General features: G+C 34.8%; 1 protein-coding gene across 1 annotated transcript in view; it reads left to right on the top strand.

Moving 5' to 3' along the window:
• Positions 1 to 16,589, top strand: part of DACH1 (dachshund family transcription factor 1) — a 435,821-nt gene that overhangs the window by 376,550 nt on the left and 42,682 nt on the right. The window contains exon 7 of the mRNA XM_062195305.1: positions 15,589 to 15,740. Within this exon, the coding sequence (XP_062051289.1) occupies positions 15,589 to 15,740 (152 nt within the window). The remainder of the gene's footprint in view (positions 1 to 15,588; positions 15,741 to 16,589) is intronic.

Raw genomic sequence — 16,589 nt, forward strand, 5'->3', positions numbered from 1 at the left:
AAGGTCACTTAACTGAACCTCCTATCAATTTCTAGGGAATAGGAGCTGTAATATACCTGAAAAGAAACTTTTCAACCTTTGCTTGGACACTTGGTCGTGGCACACTTAATATTGCCCAAAGCAGTCGATATTATTTTTAGATAGGTAAATCAACTCTTACTATTATATGTAATTACTCATATAATAATTTCTGCACAGGATAACCACACATATAGTTAACTAGTTAGAATAAACTGGGATTTTAAAATTAGAATTTAAATATCTTAAGTAATTTTATGCAAGATTCACTTTTCCAAAAAGGCTACCCAAAACAAAAGCACTTATCATACACCTTCCCATTCATACAGACTCAATTAATTTAAAATATAAATGAACCTTAGCCAAAAATTATCTATATTAATATAAGAATGAAGAGCTCTGGGGCCGGTGTTGTGGTGCCATGGTTAAGCTGTTGCTTGTAATGCCAGCAAATCTACCTTCCTGTTAAGTCAGAGAAATATGCCCTACGCGCTTGGGCCCTTGACACCCAAATGGGAGGCCAGAAATTAGTTCTTGCCTCTGGATTTGGTCTGGCCAACATCTGGCTGTTGTGGCCATTTGGGGGATAAACCAACAGATAGAAGATTCTATCTCTCTCTCTGTTTCTCTCTCTCTTTCTCATTGCTCTGCTTTTCAAATAAATAAATCCCCCCAAAAAAAGAACTTAACAAATTAATTAGTTTGGAGTTTGGAAATAAATTATTCAGATAGACAACCAATCAATCATAAAATATATTATGTGCCAGGCATTAAGTTACACAGGTGAACAAGTGGGGCAGCTTTCAATTTTCTTCTCTTACAGTTATTCATGTTTATCATATTGAGGGAAACACATTTGTAAAAGAATTTATTTGATGATGATTTGCAGTGAATTTGATCATTTGAAATAATCCTGGAAATTTAAACTAGTAATTAGTTGTAATGTTTGAGAGGGAAAAATTAATTGATCCAAGCCAGTAAAGCTAAAGTTGTAGTATTACTAGTATCACCCAAAAGACTATTCTCATCCATATTCTATGTTCTGCATCTCAAAAGATTGTTGCTAGGGGAGGTGAGAATTAAGGGACATATTTAAAAATACCTGTAGTTTGAATTGAGTCATTATTATACTTAGTACATCATCAAATTTATAAAAATTGATTATTCTAGACTGTTAAATTCCTGTCGAGTGTGGGGCAACATCCCAGTACCTTGTTGTATGGTATCTTATCAGAGCCAAGTAGTAACTGCAGACTATCAGAACACCTGTGCTAGGATGGAGCACATTGGTACAGTGAAGGGAGGGGTTGCATCTGAACCAAGAGAGGGTGATTTGGGAACTAAACAAAGTTTTTCATGGCTAGGCTGATGGAAAAATTTCAGGAGGTGCTAACCTGGAACAATTGTTGAAGACAGATTTTGCTGATATTCAGGTTTTAATTGTAGCTGTTACATGGATAAGGCATGAGACCTACTCCTTTTTAATTGAGTCTCTTGGACAATAATTGTTTTCTTTTAAACATCCTTTAGTAGGCTTTCTTTTTTTTTACCCCATGGAATGTATGTACCAATTTAAAAGTATCATTTTCACGGTTAAATCCCTCTCACTAGGGAAGTAGAGTCCTTACATGGTTGGCATTCAGTAAAGGTGTAGAATGGAGGAATTTTCCAGAAAACACCTACATGGGCTTCTGAAAGTTAGGATTGATCTCAAATTTCCATGACCTTCCTGGGTGTTCTCTAGTCCCAAGTTGGGAGATCTGAGAGTTTCGTTTCCAGGATGGAAAACTGTTTAAAAAATGAATAATCATAAGTGTGTCAGTGAAAGAAGTCAACTTGAGGACATCTTGACTACCGAGAATGACCACTGACTGGGTTTTATGCATTAGTCAAGCCTTAAATAAGAATGAATTACAGCAGAAAATCTCTACATCTTGTTTCTAATTTGAGAGAAAATTTTTTCGTTTTCTTGACAATGTGTTTCTTGTAAGTATTTGAGTATACATATCTAATACATTTTTAAAGCTTATGAATAATTTTTATTTTACCCCTGAGGTGTTTAAAGAATGAGGACCCTGAAACATGGCTATTTGGGTTTGAATCTAGGCTGCTCTCTTTACTAGCTGAGTTATCTTAGCAAGTTAATTAACTTCTTTTTTACCTTTATCTACTCAAGTGTAAAATGAGGATAACATTACTTGCAATCTAACAGAATTGTTGTGAAGATTAAATGAGTTAATGCATGCAAAATGCTTAGAACATTGCTTTTCACACATAGGAAGTACTCAGTAAAGTGCTAGTTATGTTCATGATAATGACAATGATCATCAAATCACTACCCTGACTCTTTGAAAGAAGAATGAGTTAATAGAATTTTTCTGGCATAGTATCACTTTCATATTTTTTATTTATAGAGAATTTCAAATATACATGAAATTAGAATAGAATGATGTATACCTATATACGCATCCATTACTCAGCTTTAACAATGATTCTCTCCATGTCAATCTGGTTTCATACATTATTCTACTCAATTATATCTCTCCCCTTAGAGAACCTTGAAGCAAATCCCAAATGTGTTGTTTAATCTGTACATATTTTCTTTATGTTTTTATATTTACTTTACTTTATTTTTCCATATATATCTCTTAAAGACTGGGACAGTTCTTGAATCAAAATGTCATTACTACTCTTAAAATCCCTTAAGTATTAAGGGATTTATTAAATAAATATATTAAATATCCTTTCAGGCTACACTTGTTACCAACTGTTTTATGTCTGTCTGTGTGTGGTGGGGGAGTACATACTCTTTGGATCTTCAAAATGTTCTTCCGTTATATCTTCTCTCAATTGACACCATTTTCATTTAATGAAAAAAAGAAATGTGAATGTGATTCAGATTTGAAACACTGTTGGTCAATTGATCACTTATTAGGGCTCTTTCATCTGAAAAAATAAATTTAGACCCAGTGCTTTCCAAAGCCACCTCATACTTCTCCTAATTCCATACAATTTTATGCTAAAACCTATGTATAAATCAGAGCTTAAGTTAATCCACAGCATCCAAGCTGTTTTATATATTCTAGGAAAATTTCAAAAAGTGTTCTGTTTTGTTCAATTAGCAATAAGATTCATTTTCAGTTTGGAGCCTCATAAATGAATTAGTACCACACGGGTGACAAGAAGGGAATTGGATCTCAGACTATGGTACTCTGTGATGGTGCCTGGTGTTTCTCTTCATTTTCACTTTACTTCTAAAGTAATATTCATTTTGAAAAGTACTTATGTGACAACTCCTCCTCCTTCCCCTAGAAAAGTCTCAAAGTACATTTCAGAAACTCATTTTTGGCAGATGTAAATTTAAGTAAATTGGCCAAGGTCACAGCACAATAAGGGCAGAGTTATCAAGGGAATGCAGTTTCCTGCTTTTTCCACCATCCATGAAATTAGAGTAACTCCACCCCTTAAAATGAAAAGATCTATTTTTTTTCTTTCTGAAATTATAAACCAGTATTTGGAGATGTTTTTTACCATTAAATCAAACTTTCAAAAGTGAGCTTTTAGAGCTATGAAATGTTTATGTGCGCATTATTCAACTATTACTACATATATTACAACCTATAGAGTGTGTTTTGAAAAGAGAGTGCATTTTTTGTTTGAGCTGAACCATCAGATTTTCTTTCCATGTGGTGTGGCATGATGAAGAAGCTATCTGTAGGAACAAAACTAGTTCACTTTCTATGGGCAAGCACAGACTGTAAAATAGATTATTAAAGTACACAGAAACAGAAAATTAGATCAGAAGTGATGTTTTACTGTGAGGTCTTCTTTGGGCTTTATAAAATGAGAAAGAGCTAACCTTGTTCTATTTCTGAGTCCTGAGAAAAGCCTCATAGCAGGCATATCACCTTTAATTAGGTTTCTGCTTTTGGGAAGCATTTTACCAGCCCCCTTTCATTTATTTTTAATGATGTTATCACTAACAGGCAAACAGTCCCTTAATAAAACAAAAACAGTTTCTATATAAAGCCTGGTGTACATGTCCTGAGTCAGTCATCTAAAAACAAATGTTATGATTGTTTCCGTTGTGCTCTTAGAACCCTTAATGGCCCTACTGTGCAGATATGCAAAACATCAGCCTCGGAAATATAACCGTGTCTGTTACGCAGCTTCCAATAAAGGCTTTCCCATGTTCACTTGCAGTATCAGCAATGTGGTGAAGCCTACAGGGTCATGGAAAAGACAGAAAGGTCAATTAAGTGGATCTTTTCAGCATAAGCTCTGCCAACTCTTTCATAAACACTTGTGACTTATGACTTTAAACACAACAGGGTAAAGACAATGAAAATGATCAAAAGTGAAATCAATGTGTGTTCCTGTGTGTGTGTGTGTGTGTGTGATGCTTGATACCCTTTCATTTTTGCCAAGAAATTACAAGTTGTGATAGGAAAAAGAAACCTATGTCCAGATATCTGAGCACTTAAGTGCTATCGTAGATGAAGTTTGCTGCGATAGTCCTGGGTTTCCTTTCAAGGCTAAGTTTTAAAGTTTGAATATATAGATTGTTGGAAATTTCTCCAAATGCAGAGTAGTCCCAAATTCAAGACTCTCTTTTAATTACACTTTCTCCATAAAACGTTTCTTTTGCTTTTAGGGCATCAGGGTCCCCGATTTCCTTGAGCTGCTACTACTGCATGGTTTTCTCATAGTAACAACCTCTTGACCTCCCTCTGGATAAACTTTACCCCAAACTCAATGTCCACGTGTTGCTAAGAGATTTTGTTTTTTTATCTTCTCTTTCCTCTAAAATCATCTAAATATAATCTCTTCCTTTCTAAATAGCTACTGTGTGTCATTTAAATAGCTCTTTTATTGAGAATATAATTGCATATACATTTAAAAGTCATCTTTCCACAGCTTCCTACATAGCCAAGGTAATATCTGCTGAATTACCATGTAATCAATAAAGTGGCTTTCCAATACAAGGTGTTTTTAGTTCTACTATCATGGATGCGGTCTAACCTCAAGACAGGCCGAACCTCTTCATTTCTGCATTCTGTGTTCTTCCAGCTTTACCTTGTCTTATCTCCTTCACGTATTCTTTCAAAAGACATTAGTAAGCACTTACTCTGTGTTGGATAGCTGAGATTTTAAGTATAAGATTGTGAGGAGTGGTCCCTAGCTTTCATCAATTTATTTAATGTGAACTATTCAAAAATTAAGAACTATTGATACACAACAGGGTAAAGATACCGATGATAGTTCATTGTAAGTGTGCAACAAATTCATTGTACATTTAGATTAGGTAAAACTGAGTTTGCTGTACTTTTTTTTTTTTAAGCAAACCTCTAGTATTCTGCAGATATACACTTAAAATATTTTTCTTTCCACGTTAAACCTTCCTCAGTCACCAAAACTCAAAATCTAGAGTTTAAGTGTTTTTTATGTTCCATTTCTATGAAATCTGTATTGTTTTCTTTTTGTGTAAGTCAGCACAAATTTCCTCTAGGTCCTGTTTTATGAAGATAAATTGATGAACTAGTTTATACTCTTTTGCCATTACTCAATTTATTTCTATCTTTGGTTATTTTAGATGTTCACCAAACTAACTCAGGTTTAGTTTATTTAAGGCAACTATGTATACAGTAATAATTCCATTATCAATGTAATACACATTCATCATAAGCCTTATTGAAAACAACTATTATAGAAACCACACATTAATGCAACAAGAATATGATTTCTTCCACAGCACTTTGAAGCCAAGTTTCCAAAACGAAATTTATAATAGACTTAATTATTTATTCATTATTCCTTCAGTAATACTTTATGTTACTATAGTATTTTAAATTTTATAAAGCACTTTCATATACACAGTCTAATCAGATTTAAACTATAATCCCTTGAGTTTGTAATCATCTACTTAAAAATAAATGAAATGAACCTCATCAGATATAAGAGATTAGCTCGTTGTTCTACAATTTGGTAGTACTTAGTAGAGCCAGAACTTGATCCCAAATTTCCTGAATTTAACTTGGTTTACTTTTCATTTTACCTTAGCTGTATCACATGCAGAATTATAACATTAATTTTATAAATACTTCTACAGTAATTTTAAATTTTTTTGAAAACAATGAGCTTAAAATAAAAATATATAAAAATAACTCTCAAAGTACCCTTAGATATTTTATAGACACATGAAAGTTATGTTGATATTTAGAAATTATTTATTTTCTGGGGTGAAAATAAAAAGAAAAATATGTATAACTATCTTTGACTAAACATTAAGTTCTTAGGGTTCAATTATTCAACTCTATTTTTAGTTTCTTTAAAAAAAAATTAAACACACAGTGCCTAAAGAAACAATGAATCAGTATTGGGGCTTTTAGCTTAGAGAGTTAAGCTGTGGTTTGCGACTGTGGCATCCCATATTGGTATGCCATTGGGGTCTTGGCTACTTTATTTTCGATCTAGCTCCCTGCAATTGCTGACAGGAAGGCATCAGATGATGACCTAAGTAACTAAGCCTCTGTCATTCAGGTGGAAGACATGAATGGAGTTCCTGGCTCCTGGCTTTGGCCTGGCCCAGATCTGGCTTTTGTGACTATTTGGGGAGTGAACTAGCAGTTGGAAGATCTCTCCTGGTTCTTGCTTTGCCTTTCAAATACGTAAATAAACACATCTTTAAAAAGTGAATGAGTATCAGTGTTGTGATTGAGCTCAATTTAAACAACTATGTCTTTGGTGTAGATATAGTTTTCAAAAGAAATCCTCAGTACCAATCCTTAAGTTTTATATCTTTTTGCTTCTCTTCTAGTTGAATAATGTGGTTGATGAGTTTAGAAAACACTTACAAATATATCTTCTATATATTTTTCATAAAACGTCATTAAAATAACAGAGAATATTGTATCTTTTATAATTATTCACTTATAAAAATGGGAAGTGTCATACCCTTTATATCTTTGTCAATATGATTTTTCACTTTGCCAATATAAAAATGTAGTTTCATGCAGATTTCCGGATGTTATAAGCTTTAAATATGAAAATAATGTCCATTTTAATAATGATGCTATCTATTTCTTATTGAGATGCATAAATGTGAATACCCTTGAACTGTACAGTTTTCTAAAAGTGATTATTTTTCTACTTGGAATTTATGATGTAATGAAAGACATTAGAGACAAAAGCACACAGAGTCACCCACACAGACACAAGATATACATACACTTGAAAGAGAATGTATAATCCAAACCCAAAGAATTGGTTATGAAAATAACAACTGAGTTAGATTTTATTAACAGGAAAAACATTTTTTTAAGTAGAGGCCCATGTTTTTCAAACAACATTGTTCTTTAGGATATCCTGCTAAATTGTTACATGAGATAAGGTTGGAGAGGAAAAAAGTTTGTCTTCCAGAATCATCAATCTTACTAATAGCCACTTATTGATAAGTAATTTAAACCATGAGTAGAATTGTGAGATGATGTGGCAAGAAAAGTGAAGCTTTTTTATCCTACATTCTTTTTAGTATTTAAAAAATATTTCACCTTCCATTCTTGCCTTCCCTTGGCTATCATTGCAATTGGTTACATGTTGTAACAGTTGTCAAAATATTTGTTATATAATTATTTAGACGTTATTCAGTACTTTTTCTGGTAAAAAGATCATTTATTTCATTGTAATATGTACTACTCTATTTTTTCTTTAGAAAATCACTGTATTCCTTTGTCATGCAGTTAAAATATAAGGACTCTATGTGGAGTGGATGTTTGGTCTAGAGGTTAAGATGCCTATATCCCACATCAGACTACCTGGGTTCAATTCCTGGTTCTATCTCCTTGCTGTAGCCTCCTGAAAAGCAGCCCTGAAAGACAGCAGTGATGGCTCCAGTCATTGACTTCCTGCCCCAAAGGGGCACCTGGATTACATTCCTAGATCTTGGCTCATAGCTGCAACCCTTGCTTTCACAGGCATTTGGAGAGTGAACTGAAGAATGGGAGCACTCTTTCTCTCTTCTTCAAAAATTAAAAAAAAAAAAACTAAAAAGAACAATCTTTTTAAAAAATATTTATTTTTATTTGTTTAAAAATTAGAGTTACAGAGAGAGAGAGAGAAAAAGAGAGATATCTTCCATCTGCTGGTTTACTCCCTAAATGGCCACAACCAGGAGCTCAGAGATTCTTTCATGGCTTCCACGTGGGTGCAGGGGCCCAAGTACTTGGGCCATCTCCACTGCTTTCCCAGGTGCATTAGCAGGGACCAGGATCAGAAGTGGAGCAGCTGACACTTGAACCAGCACCCATATGTGATGCCGGCATCACATGCAGAATCTTAGCCTGCTATGCCACAATGCCGGCCCCAGAAGAATACTTTAAAGCTAGTTATTCTTTTTAAGAATTTTAAAATAACTCATCTAGAAAACTACTGTAACTTCTGGACCCTAGACCCTATGGATGTGAAGTTTTTGTTTGGTTTGGTTTGGCATGGTTTATTGGAGTGGTGAGGCAAGAGTTGTGGTGCAACAGGTAAAGCTGCTGTTTATGAAGTGGGCATCCTATATCGGAGTGCCAGTTCTAGTCACGTCTACTTCACTTCCAAACCAGCTCCCTGCTGAAGTGCCTGCGAAAGCAGCAGGAAGCAACTTAGGTTGTTGGATCCTGGTCACCCATGTGTAAGACCAGGACTGAGTTCCAGGCTCCTGGCTTCAGCCTGTACCAATCTTGGCCGTGGTGGACATTTGGGGAGAGGACCATCATGTGGAAGACTTCTCTCTTGCTGTCTGTATCATTGCCTTTCAAATAAATAAATCTTTAAAGAAATGAATTGGAGTTCCTCAAAAATTAAAAATAGAACTCCTCTATATTCCAGCAACACCAAAGGAAATGAATTAAGTCTGTGAAAGAGATAGGCGCACTCTCTTGTTTATGGCAGCACTGTTTACAATAGCCAAGGAATATTCAAACAACTGCTGAATGGATAAATAAAATGTACATATACAGAACACAATACTCTTCAGCCACACAAAGAAGATGAAACTCTTTTTTTTGTTTGTTTGTTTTGTGACAGCATGGACAGAACTGGAAATCATGCTGTTAGGTGAAACAAACCAGGTACAAAAAGTCAGGTACCACATGATCTCACTGAACTGTAGAATCTAAAAATATTTGTCTTACAGAAGTTGAGAGTAGAATGGTGGTGACCAGAGGCTGGGACAATAGAGAGGGAGGAGAGATGATGAAAGCTTGATTAACAAATGTTAACTTAATTAAGAGAAAGAAGTTCTGGTGTTGTGTTACACATTAGAGTGACTGATTATAATCATAATGTATACATTTTTAAAAGCTAGAAAAATAATTTTGAATATTTTTACCCTAAGGAAATGATACATAAAGAGACAGATTTACTCTAATTTTCATATTGTAAGTGGAAGGCATGTATCAAATCTTCATGTGGTACTCCATAAATTTGTATAAATTTTATGTATCAGTTAAAAAAATACCCTGGTAAATGCTATTTTCCAAAGTGCTTACTTGATTCCTTCCCAGGAACATGCACTTTTTTCTGCTTCCAATTTGCCTTCAGAGGTATCTACAGTGCTTGCCTTATAGGTGACTGAAGTTTTGTCTAATTTGATGGATCAAGCAGGATAATTAGGAATTTTGTGGAGCTTAAAAACATTAGTAATTAACAGCCTTTCCTGAAATTTTGTATTTTGCTGGCACTCTTTTTCAAATATTATCTATATATCCATAATTTGGGGGGTTGTAATTGAAAAGTATTGAAATTTCTAATTCCAAACTGATATATTACCATTCCCCGATCATTGTCAGTAAAATCTCTTCTAAACTAATTATTGCAAGTAACTTTAACAGAGAATGTGAGTTTTTATTTAACTTATGTTTTTAATTGAGAAAACTGAGTTCTAAAAATATTGTTACACATTCAAAGTACTGAAACTTATGGATAACAAGTAATTTTCTTTATGTATCCAAAACTTTTTAAAGAACATTATATAACTTTTTGTTATCCATGGATGTGTAATAAATTATATCAAAATTTAAGGGTTAATCTCCAAATCATTTATTATCTCACAGTATCTATGAATCCAGAATCAGAGCACACTTTATTTTTTTTAAATTTTTCAATTTTTTTAACTTTCATTTAATAAAAATAAATTTCCAAAGTACAGCTTATGGATTGCAATGGCTTTTTCCCCCCCATAACTTCCCTCCCACCCGCAACCCTCCCCTTTCCCGCTCCCTCTCCTATTCCATTCACATCAAGATTCATTTTCAATTATCTTTATATACAGAAGATCAGTTTAGTATATATTAAGTAAAGCTTTCAACAGTTTGCACCCACATAGAAACACAAAGTGTAAAATACTGTTTCAGTACTAGTTATAGCATTAAATCACAATGTACAGCACATTAAGGACAGAGATCCTACATGAAGAGTAAGTGCACAGAGACTCCTGTTGTTGACTTAACAAATTGACACTCTTGTTTATGGCATCAGTAATCACCCTAGGCTCCTGTCATGAGTTGCCAAGGCCATGGAGGCCTTTTGAGTTCACCAACTCTGATCATATTTAGACAAGGTCATAGTCAAAGTGGAAGTTCTCTCCTCCCTTCAGAGAAAGGTACCTCCTTCTTTGATGACCTGTTCTTTCCACTGGGATCTCACTCGAAGAGATTTTTCATTTAATTTTTTTTTTTTTCCACAGTGCCTTGGCTACCATGCCTGAAATACTCTCATGGGCTTTTCAGCTGGATCCAGCTGGATCCGAATGCCTTAAGGGCTGATTCTGAGGCCAGTGTGCTGTTTAGGACATCTGCCATTCTATGAGTCTGCTGTGTATCCTGCTTCCCATGTTGGATCATTCTCTCCCTTTTTTATTCTATCAGTTAGTATTAGCAGACACTAGTCTTGTTTATGTGATCACTTTGACTCTTAGTCCTATCATATTGATCAATTGCAGAGCACACTTTAGATGGCTGTTTCTGACTTAAGTTCTCTTTTGAAGTGGCAGTCAGATAGCCAAGGCTGCATCCTTACCTAAAGGCTTGACTGGGCAGGATGAATTCAGTTTCAAGCCAACTCATTGGCAGACATCAGTCCCTTGTCATATGGACCTCTGCACACTACTGTCTCATGGCACAACAGCTAACTTGTAATGCAAGAGAAAGAGAAGGAGAGGCATAGAACCTATAGATTTTTATGACTGAATCATCAAGGTGATGTCCCATCACATTTGTTCTATTCTGTTGGATAGTTCCAGGGCTAGGACCTGGACAGGGTGTGGATAAGAACTGGAGAAATCATTAGAGCAGCCCAGAGGCCACTAAATCCTATTTTACACAAAATACTCGGTAACTACTTGTCACAGAAATACAGACTTTACTGTTTAGTTTTTCACTGTAATAGCTCAAAAGCAATTAAACTGATTCTTCATATCTTATTTCTTGCTAATTCTATACCATACATAAAGAGTTATGTATGAATATGTAAGTTATGTAAGTATGTATATTATGTAAGAGTATGCTTTTGTGCTTAAGAAATACAATCTGAGGACTTAAAGATTAACTGGGGAAGGTGGTTCAAACATGTTATCTCCCCCAATACACACCCACACACATACACACACTTAAACACACAAACACACCACACTCAGGATAAGATAGCAAGAGAGGTGGAGACATTTTGTAAGTGGCAAAAATATATATAGTTGGTGATTTGAAATTGTGTTATGTTCCTAGGACTGTCATAACAAATGACAGTAACATTAGTTGTTTAAAACCACAGAAATTGTTCCTCTCACAGGTGTCGAGCAGAAATCCAAAATCAAGATTTCAGCAGGGATGAACTCCTATAGGGGGCCATAAGGGAAAATCCATTCAGTACCTTTTTTAGTTTCTGATGGTCTGCATCCCTGGACTGAAGAGGAAAATTCTAATATTTGTGTCTTCATTTCTGTGTCTTCTCTTGTATGTTTCTCTCTCTGTTTAAAAGATTTAAATATTATTTGAAAGGCAAATTCACAGAGAGAGAGAGAGAGAGAGAGAGAGAGAGAGAGAGAAAGAGACAAGGCTAGGGAGAGAAAGAGATCTTCAGTCCACTGGTTCATTCGCCAAATGGCTGCAGCAGCCAGAGCTGGGCCAGGCTGAAACCAGGAGTGTGGAACTCCATTCAGGTCTCTTGTGTGCATGCCAGGAGCACAAGCGCTCAGGCCTTCTTCCTCTACTTTCCCAAGCACATCAGTGGGAAGCTAGATCAGAAGTTGAACAGCCAGGACTTGAAAACCAGAGTTTATGAAGGGATGTGGGCATCACAGGCAGCAGTTTAATTGGTGGTAGCTTAACCTGCTGTGCCACAATGCTGGCCACATCTTCTGGATCTTTCTAATCTTCCTGTTACTTTGTCGTTGGATTAGTATCCACCCTAAACCAAGGTGTTATTTTAATCTCAAAATCTTTAACTTAATTATATTTCTGAAAGTCAATTTTCTTGGTAAAACAGCATCCCTAGCTTTCAGAAACTTAACATGGACATTTAATTTTTGGGTTACTATTAAACTCACTACAGAGTGATGGTCATTCCTTGTACAACTCTTGCTACTTTTCCATAAGTCTAAATTATTTAAAACAGAGATTGTAATGTCAAATAGTGTAATAACCTAAAAATCATGGCATCTGACAAGCCAACTTTCTTTTAAAGATTAACTTTTAAAAATAGGTTTTTGTATATCAAAGTATTTTATGAATCTGTGCTTCATCATCATTCACACTTTGAAGTAGGCGTGGATTATAGGATGTCAAAACTCTCTTCCACATTGCCTGGACTCTCAAACTTTTGCTTTAATCTTTTGAGAATATTTAGGATATCAAAGGTCACTTTCACTTCAAAAGGAAGAACCATGTTCTCAATTTTACAATCTTTGTAGGGAGATCTAAAAGAGGCCTTCTATGAAGTTAATTGCCATTAAATAACAACTTTCTCAAATAATAGGGTATTGCAGCTCCAAGAAATATTTTCATTTGTGTGTTGATTATTTATTATTTTGTCTTTTTTCAAAATGGATATTAAGAATTGCCTTTTTTCCCCACATATCTTAAGCAGGCCTTCACCCCTAAATTTGATTATTTCTTATCTACATGTTGAATTAAAGTGGCTTTGTATAGCATCTCACATTGTAAAGGAACAAACCCAATCATTTTGAGTCAAAGCATAGTCTGTTCTCATGTGGCTGGAAGAGTGAGGACTGCGATGAGCGTGCCACTGAAGTAACTGCAGAGCAAGGTGCACACACGCAGGGACACGGACTTACACATCAACAGGACTAGTTTAGTCCTATACTTGGCTAAGTAGAATCTCTAAATGAATAGTGATAGAAGGCAAACTGTCTGCTGACTGTAGGATTTAGCTTTTTGACAATTGAAATCAGTTTACTCTAGTCTACATGAGATTATTTAAGCTTTAATATTATGGTTTTATAAGCATTTTATCCCCAGTGTCTACCACTTTGTTTTTGTTAAGTAAATAATGACTATATAAATGTGCACATCATGAGTGATTTAATGATTCAATTCACACGACAGCTAAATATAGTCAAGCATAAATGCATTGCAGTTAAATCAAATAATCATGGGAATGGCAGAATTTATAATCAAATGTGTGCATGTGTGTTCATACGAGTGCATGGACTTCTCTTCTTGGAAGTCTTTAAGGATTGTGGAATGATAGGCTATAATGCTGAAAGCAAGCTCAGGTGGTCATCTGGTACTAGGCCTTTCTTCAAGAGACAAGCAATTATTATCCCCATGATCTATTAAACTACATTTTCTTTAGCATGTGACAGCTAAGGTGATGCTGATCAAAAAATACTGCTTTCCATTCTTAAACAATTTCACATGCACATAGATGTTTAACAAGTGCCTTTTTGGAGCTATTATGAGAAAACACTAGCAGCCTTGGTCTGGGGGAGTAATTTATGATACCTGGGTAAATGGTGTCCAAGATCACCTTGCTCACATTAGCCATGTGGTAGCACTATCCCTGCATTGCAGTCTTTCTTTAACCCTAATGACAAGTGTGATAAGAAAATAATGACACCAAGAGCCCTATTTTAGTCGCTTACTCTGTTTCTTCTTCCAGTATCTGCTGCCTCAGATCATCTGTCAGTTAGTTAACAGAGGATGGGGTGGAGGAGAAACTGCAGAGGAGTGAGTGAGTGAGAGAGGAATGCTGCGAATAGGAGACCTTGTGTCTGTTACTCCTCGCCCAATCTTTCTTCCCTTTTGGTTCATTAACTAGAAATGCGGAGAGGTGAGGGAGATGAATTTAACTTGTTTTGACGTGAGTGAGGGACAGGGAAGTGTGGCAGCTTCCATAATATTTCTACCCCCGAGAGAAGTAATTGGAAAACGTGTTGTGTGGTTAGGTGTTGTAATGAAAAATAAAAGAATGATAGAGGAGAACAGTGGAATCAAATTATAAGCATAAGGCACGTGTGCAGAAGTTTTTAGCCACTTGCAAAATTGAGAGATACTATCAGGACTGTGCAAATACATTGCTCTGATTAATTTTCCTGAGGTGAAATAAGAAAATATTTATAAAATTGAAAATCCTGCCATGAATAAAATTTTCTATGATTATAATAGAATAAAATAAGCTATAACTTGTATCTATTGCATATGAAGCTGTAAAACAGTTAAATATTAAAGAACTGAATAAAAAGATTTCTCTGTGAGCGTAAAAGGACTCTGTTAAAATGTTACTCTCAGTTGCTTAAAATGTTGAAAAAATATCCAATAAACAAACTAATGACTAATTTATCATAGAGGACTTTTTATTTGATTTTCTAAATACTTGTATGGGAGTTTTATTTTATTACTGTTTCTCCAGAACCCTATTTCATGTATAAAAGCTATAGTTGATTTCGTTAAGAGGGAAAAAGGTGGTTAAGTTCAAGTGAATTAGTCCTTTAGTTTTAATGAAATGAGTAATTCAGTTAAAATTTAGATATAACATGTGGGGTTCTAGTTTTTCTTTTTACATATGGAATGAAAGCTTTTAACTGCATATGTTTATAAATTCCTTAACAGTATATTTGAACAAATCATTGACATAAAGGAAGGGTTAATTGAGAAAAAAACCTCCTAACATACAAAGCTTTTCACTTATATGAAGCTCTAGAAATATCCTATTGTCAATCCAAACCGAAGAAACTAAAATGAGATAATTGGGAAGGTGCCCATAAAGTCAGTCTGAATATATTATCACAACTATATATGAGATAATATTTGTTTTAAAAAGATTCTATGGCACTGTAAACTCAGTCTCATTAGAGACTGCATTTAAAAGGCTTATAAAGTTACTCATTAATGTTATCTTGTTGTATCTCCACAGCTTTTTCATTAAAGAAAATTCAGCAGAAAGCATTTTCTCCTGATAGCAGGAACCAATTTGCAATAAATGTTCTGGAAACCACTAGGGAAGCCATTACTGAGGTCTAATAAAAACAGACAAGCGTAACTTGTTCTATATTTTTGTTTCAATCACATACAGATGAGACCCCGCTTTCTACGCCAACTGCAAGAGACAGCCTTGACAAACTTTCTCTAACTGGGCATGGACAACCACTACCTCCAGGTTTTCCATCTCCTTTTCTGTTTCCTGATGGACTGTCTTCCATAGAAACCCTTCTGACTAACATACAGGTAGGCTTTTGTGCAAAATGTAAGAAAGGAACATAGAACACCCAATTTTAGATATTTCTCCCCAAATTCACAATATTCCAACTTAATTAATTCATAAGATTAAAGGAACCATGGTATTAAAAATTGTCTTGCAATTTCAATTTTAAACTTGAAATACTAAATCAAATGGGCCCAGAAATACTCAAATATGTATATTAAACCATATTAAAACTTCCATGAAAATGACAGGGGAATTTTGAAAATCTTTCCATCTAAGTGCTCTTTTCATTGCCTACTAATGGAAGGAATTTAACTGTTTAGTTCTGTCTGACTTACTAAATGACGGCATACCAGTTCTAATAAATATTTAGTTATTTTTAAACTGCTAGCCTTTCAGTGAGGAAATGATCTGTTTAATCATTTTTAAATATATCTAATATAGAGGGATCCACAAGAAGAAACCCTGTGTTTCATAAATATGTTTGTTTCAATTAATAGGGTTTCTTCAAAGAGGAAACTTCAAAAAGCCATACAAAACTTTCCACGGATTTCCTATGTGTTCTTCAGGATGTATATTTTACGTACAGTACATTATGAATCAAAAATACTTACAGTTAACAATAACACAGAGCATGGAGCCAAGATAATAAGAGTGTTTGGGATAGAAGAAAACATAATTTTCTTGCCCACACATGAAGTGATCATGTGGTTCCCAGATGGGGATTTTTGCCATCTATTTTTCTGTATGTGGAGTAGCTGCTGTAGGCATGAGCTTGCAGAGTATGTGCCCATAATCACTTTAATTTTTTTTTTTACTGTAACCCTTCATCCTCAGTTATTGTTTTCTGTACACATTTCTTTTCATATTAA

This window comes from Lepus europaeus, chromosome 6 (genome assembly GCF_033115175.1).
Source record: "Lepus europaeus isolate LE1 chromosome 6, mLepTim1.pri, whole genome shotgun sequence".
Classification (NCBI taxonomy): domain Eukaryota; kingdom Metazoa; phylum Chordata; class Mammalia; order Lagomorpha; family Leporidae; genus Lepus; species Lepus europaeus.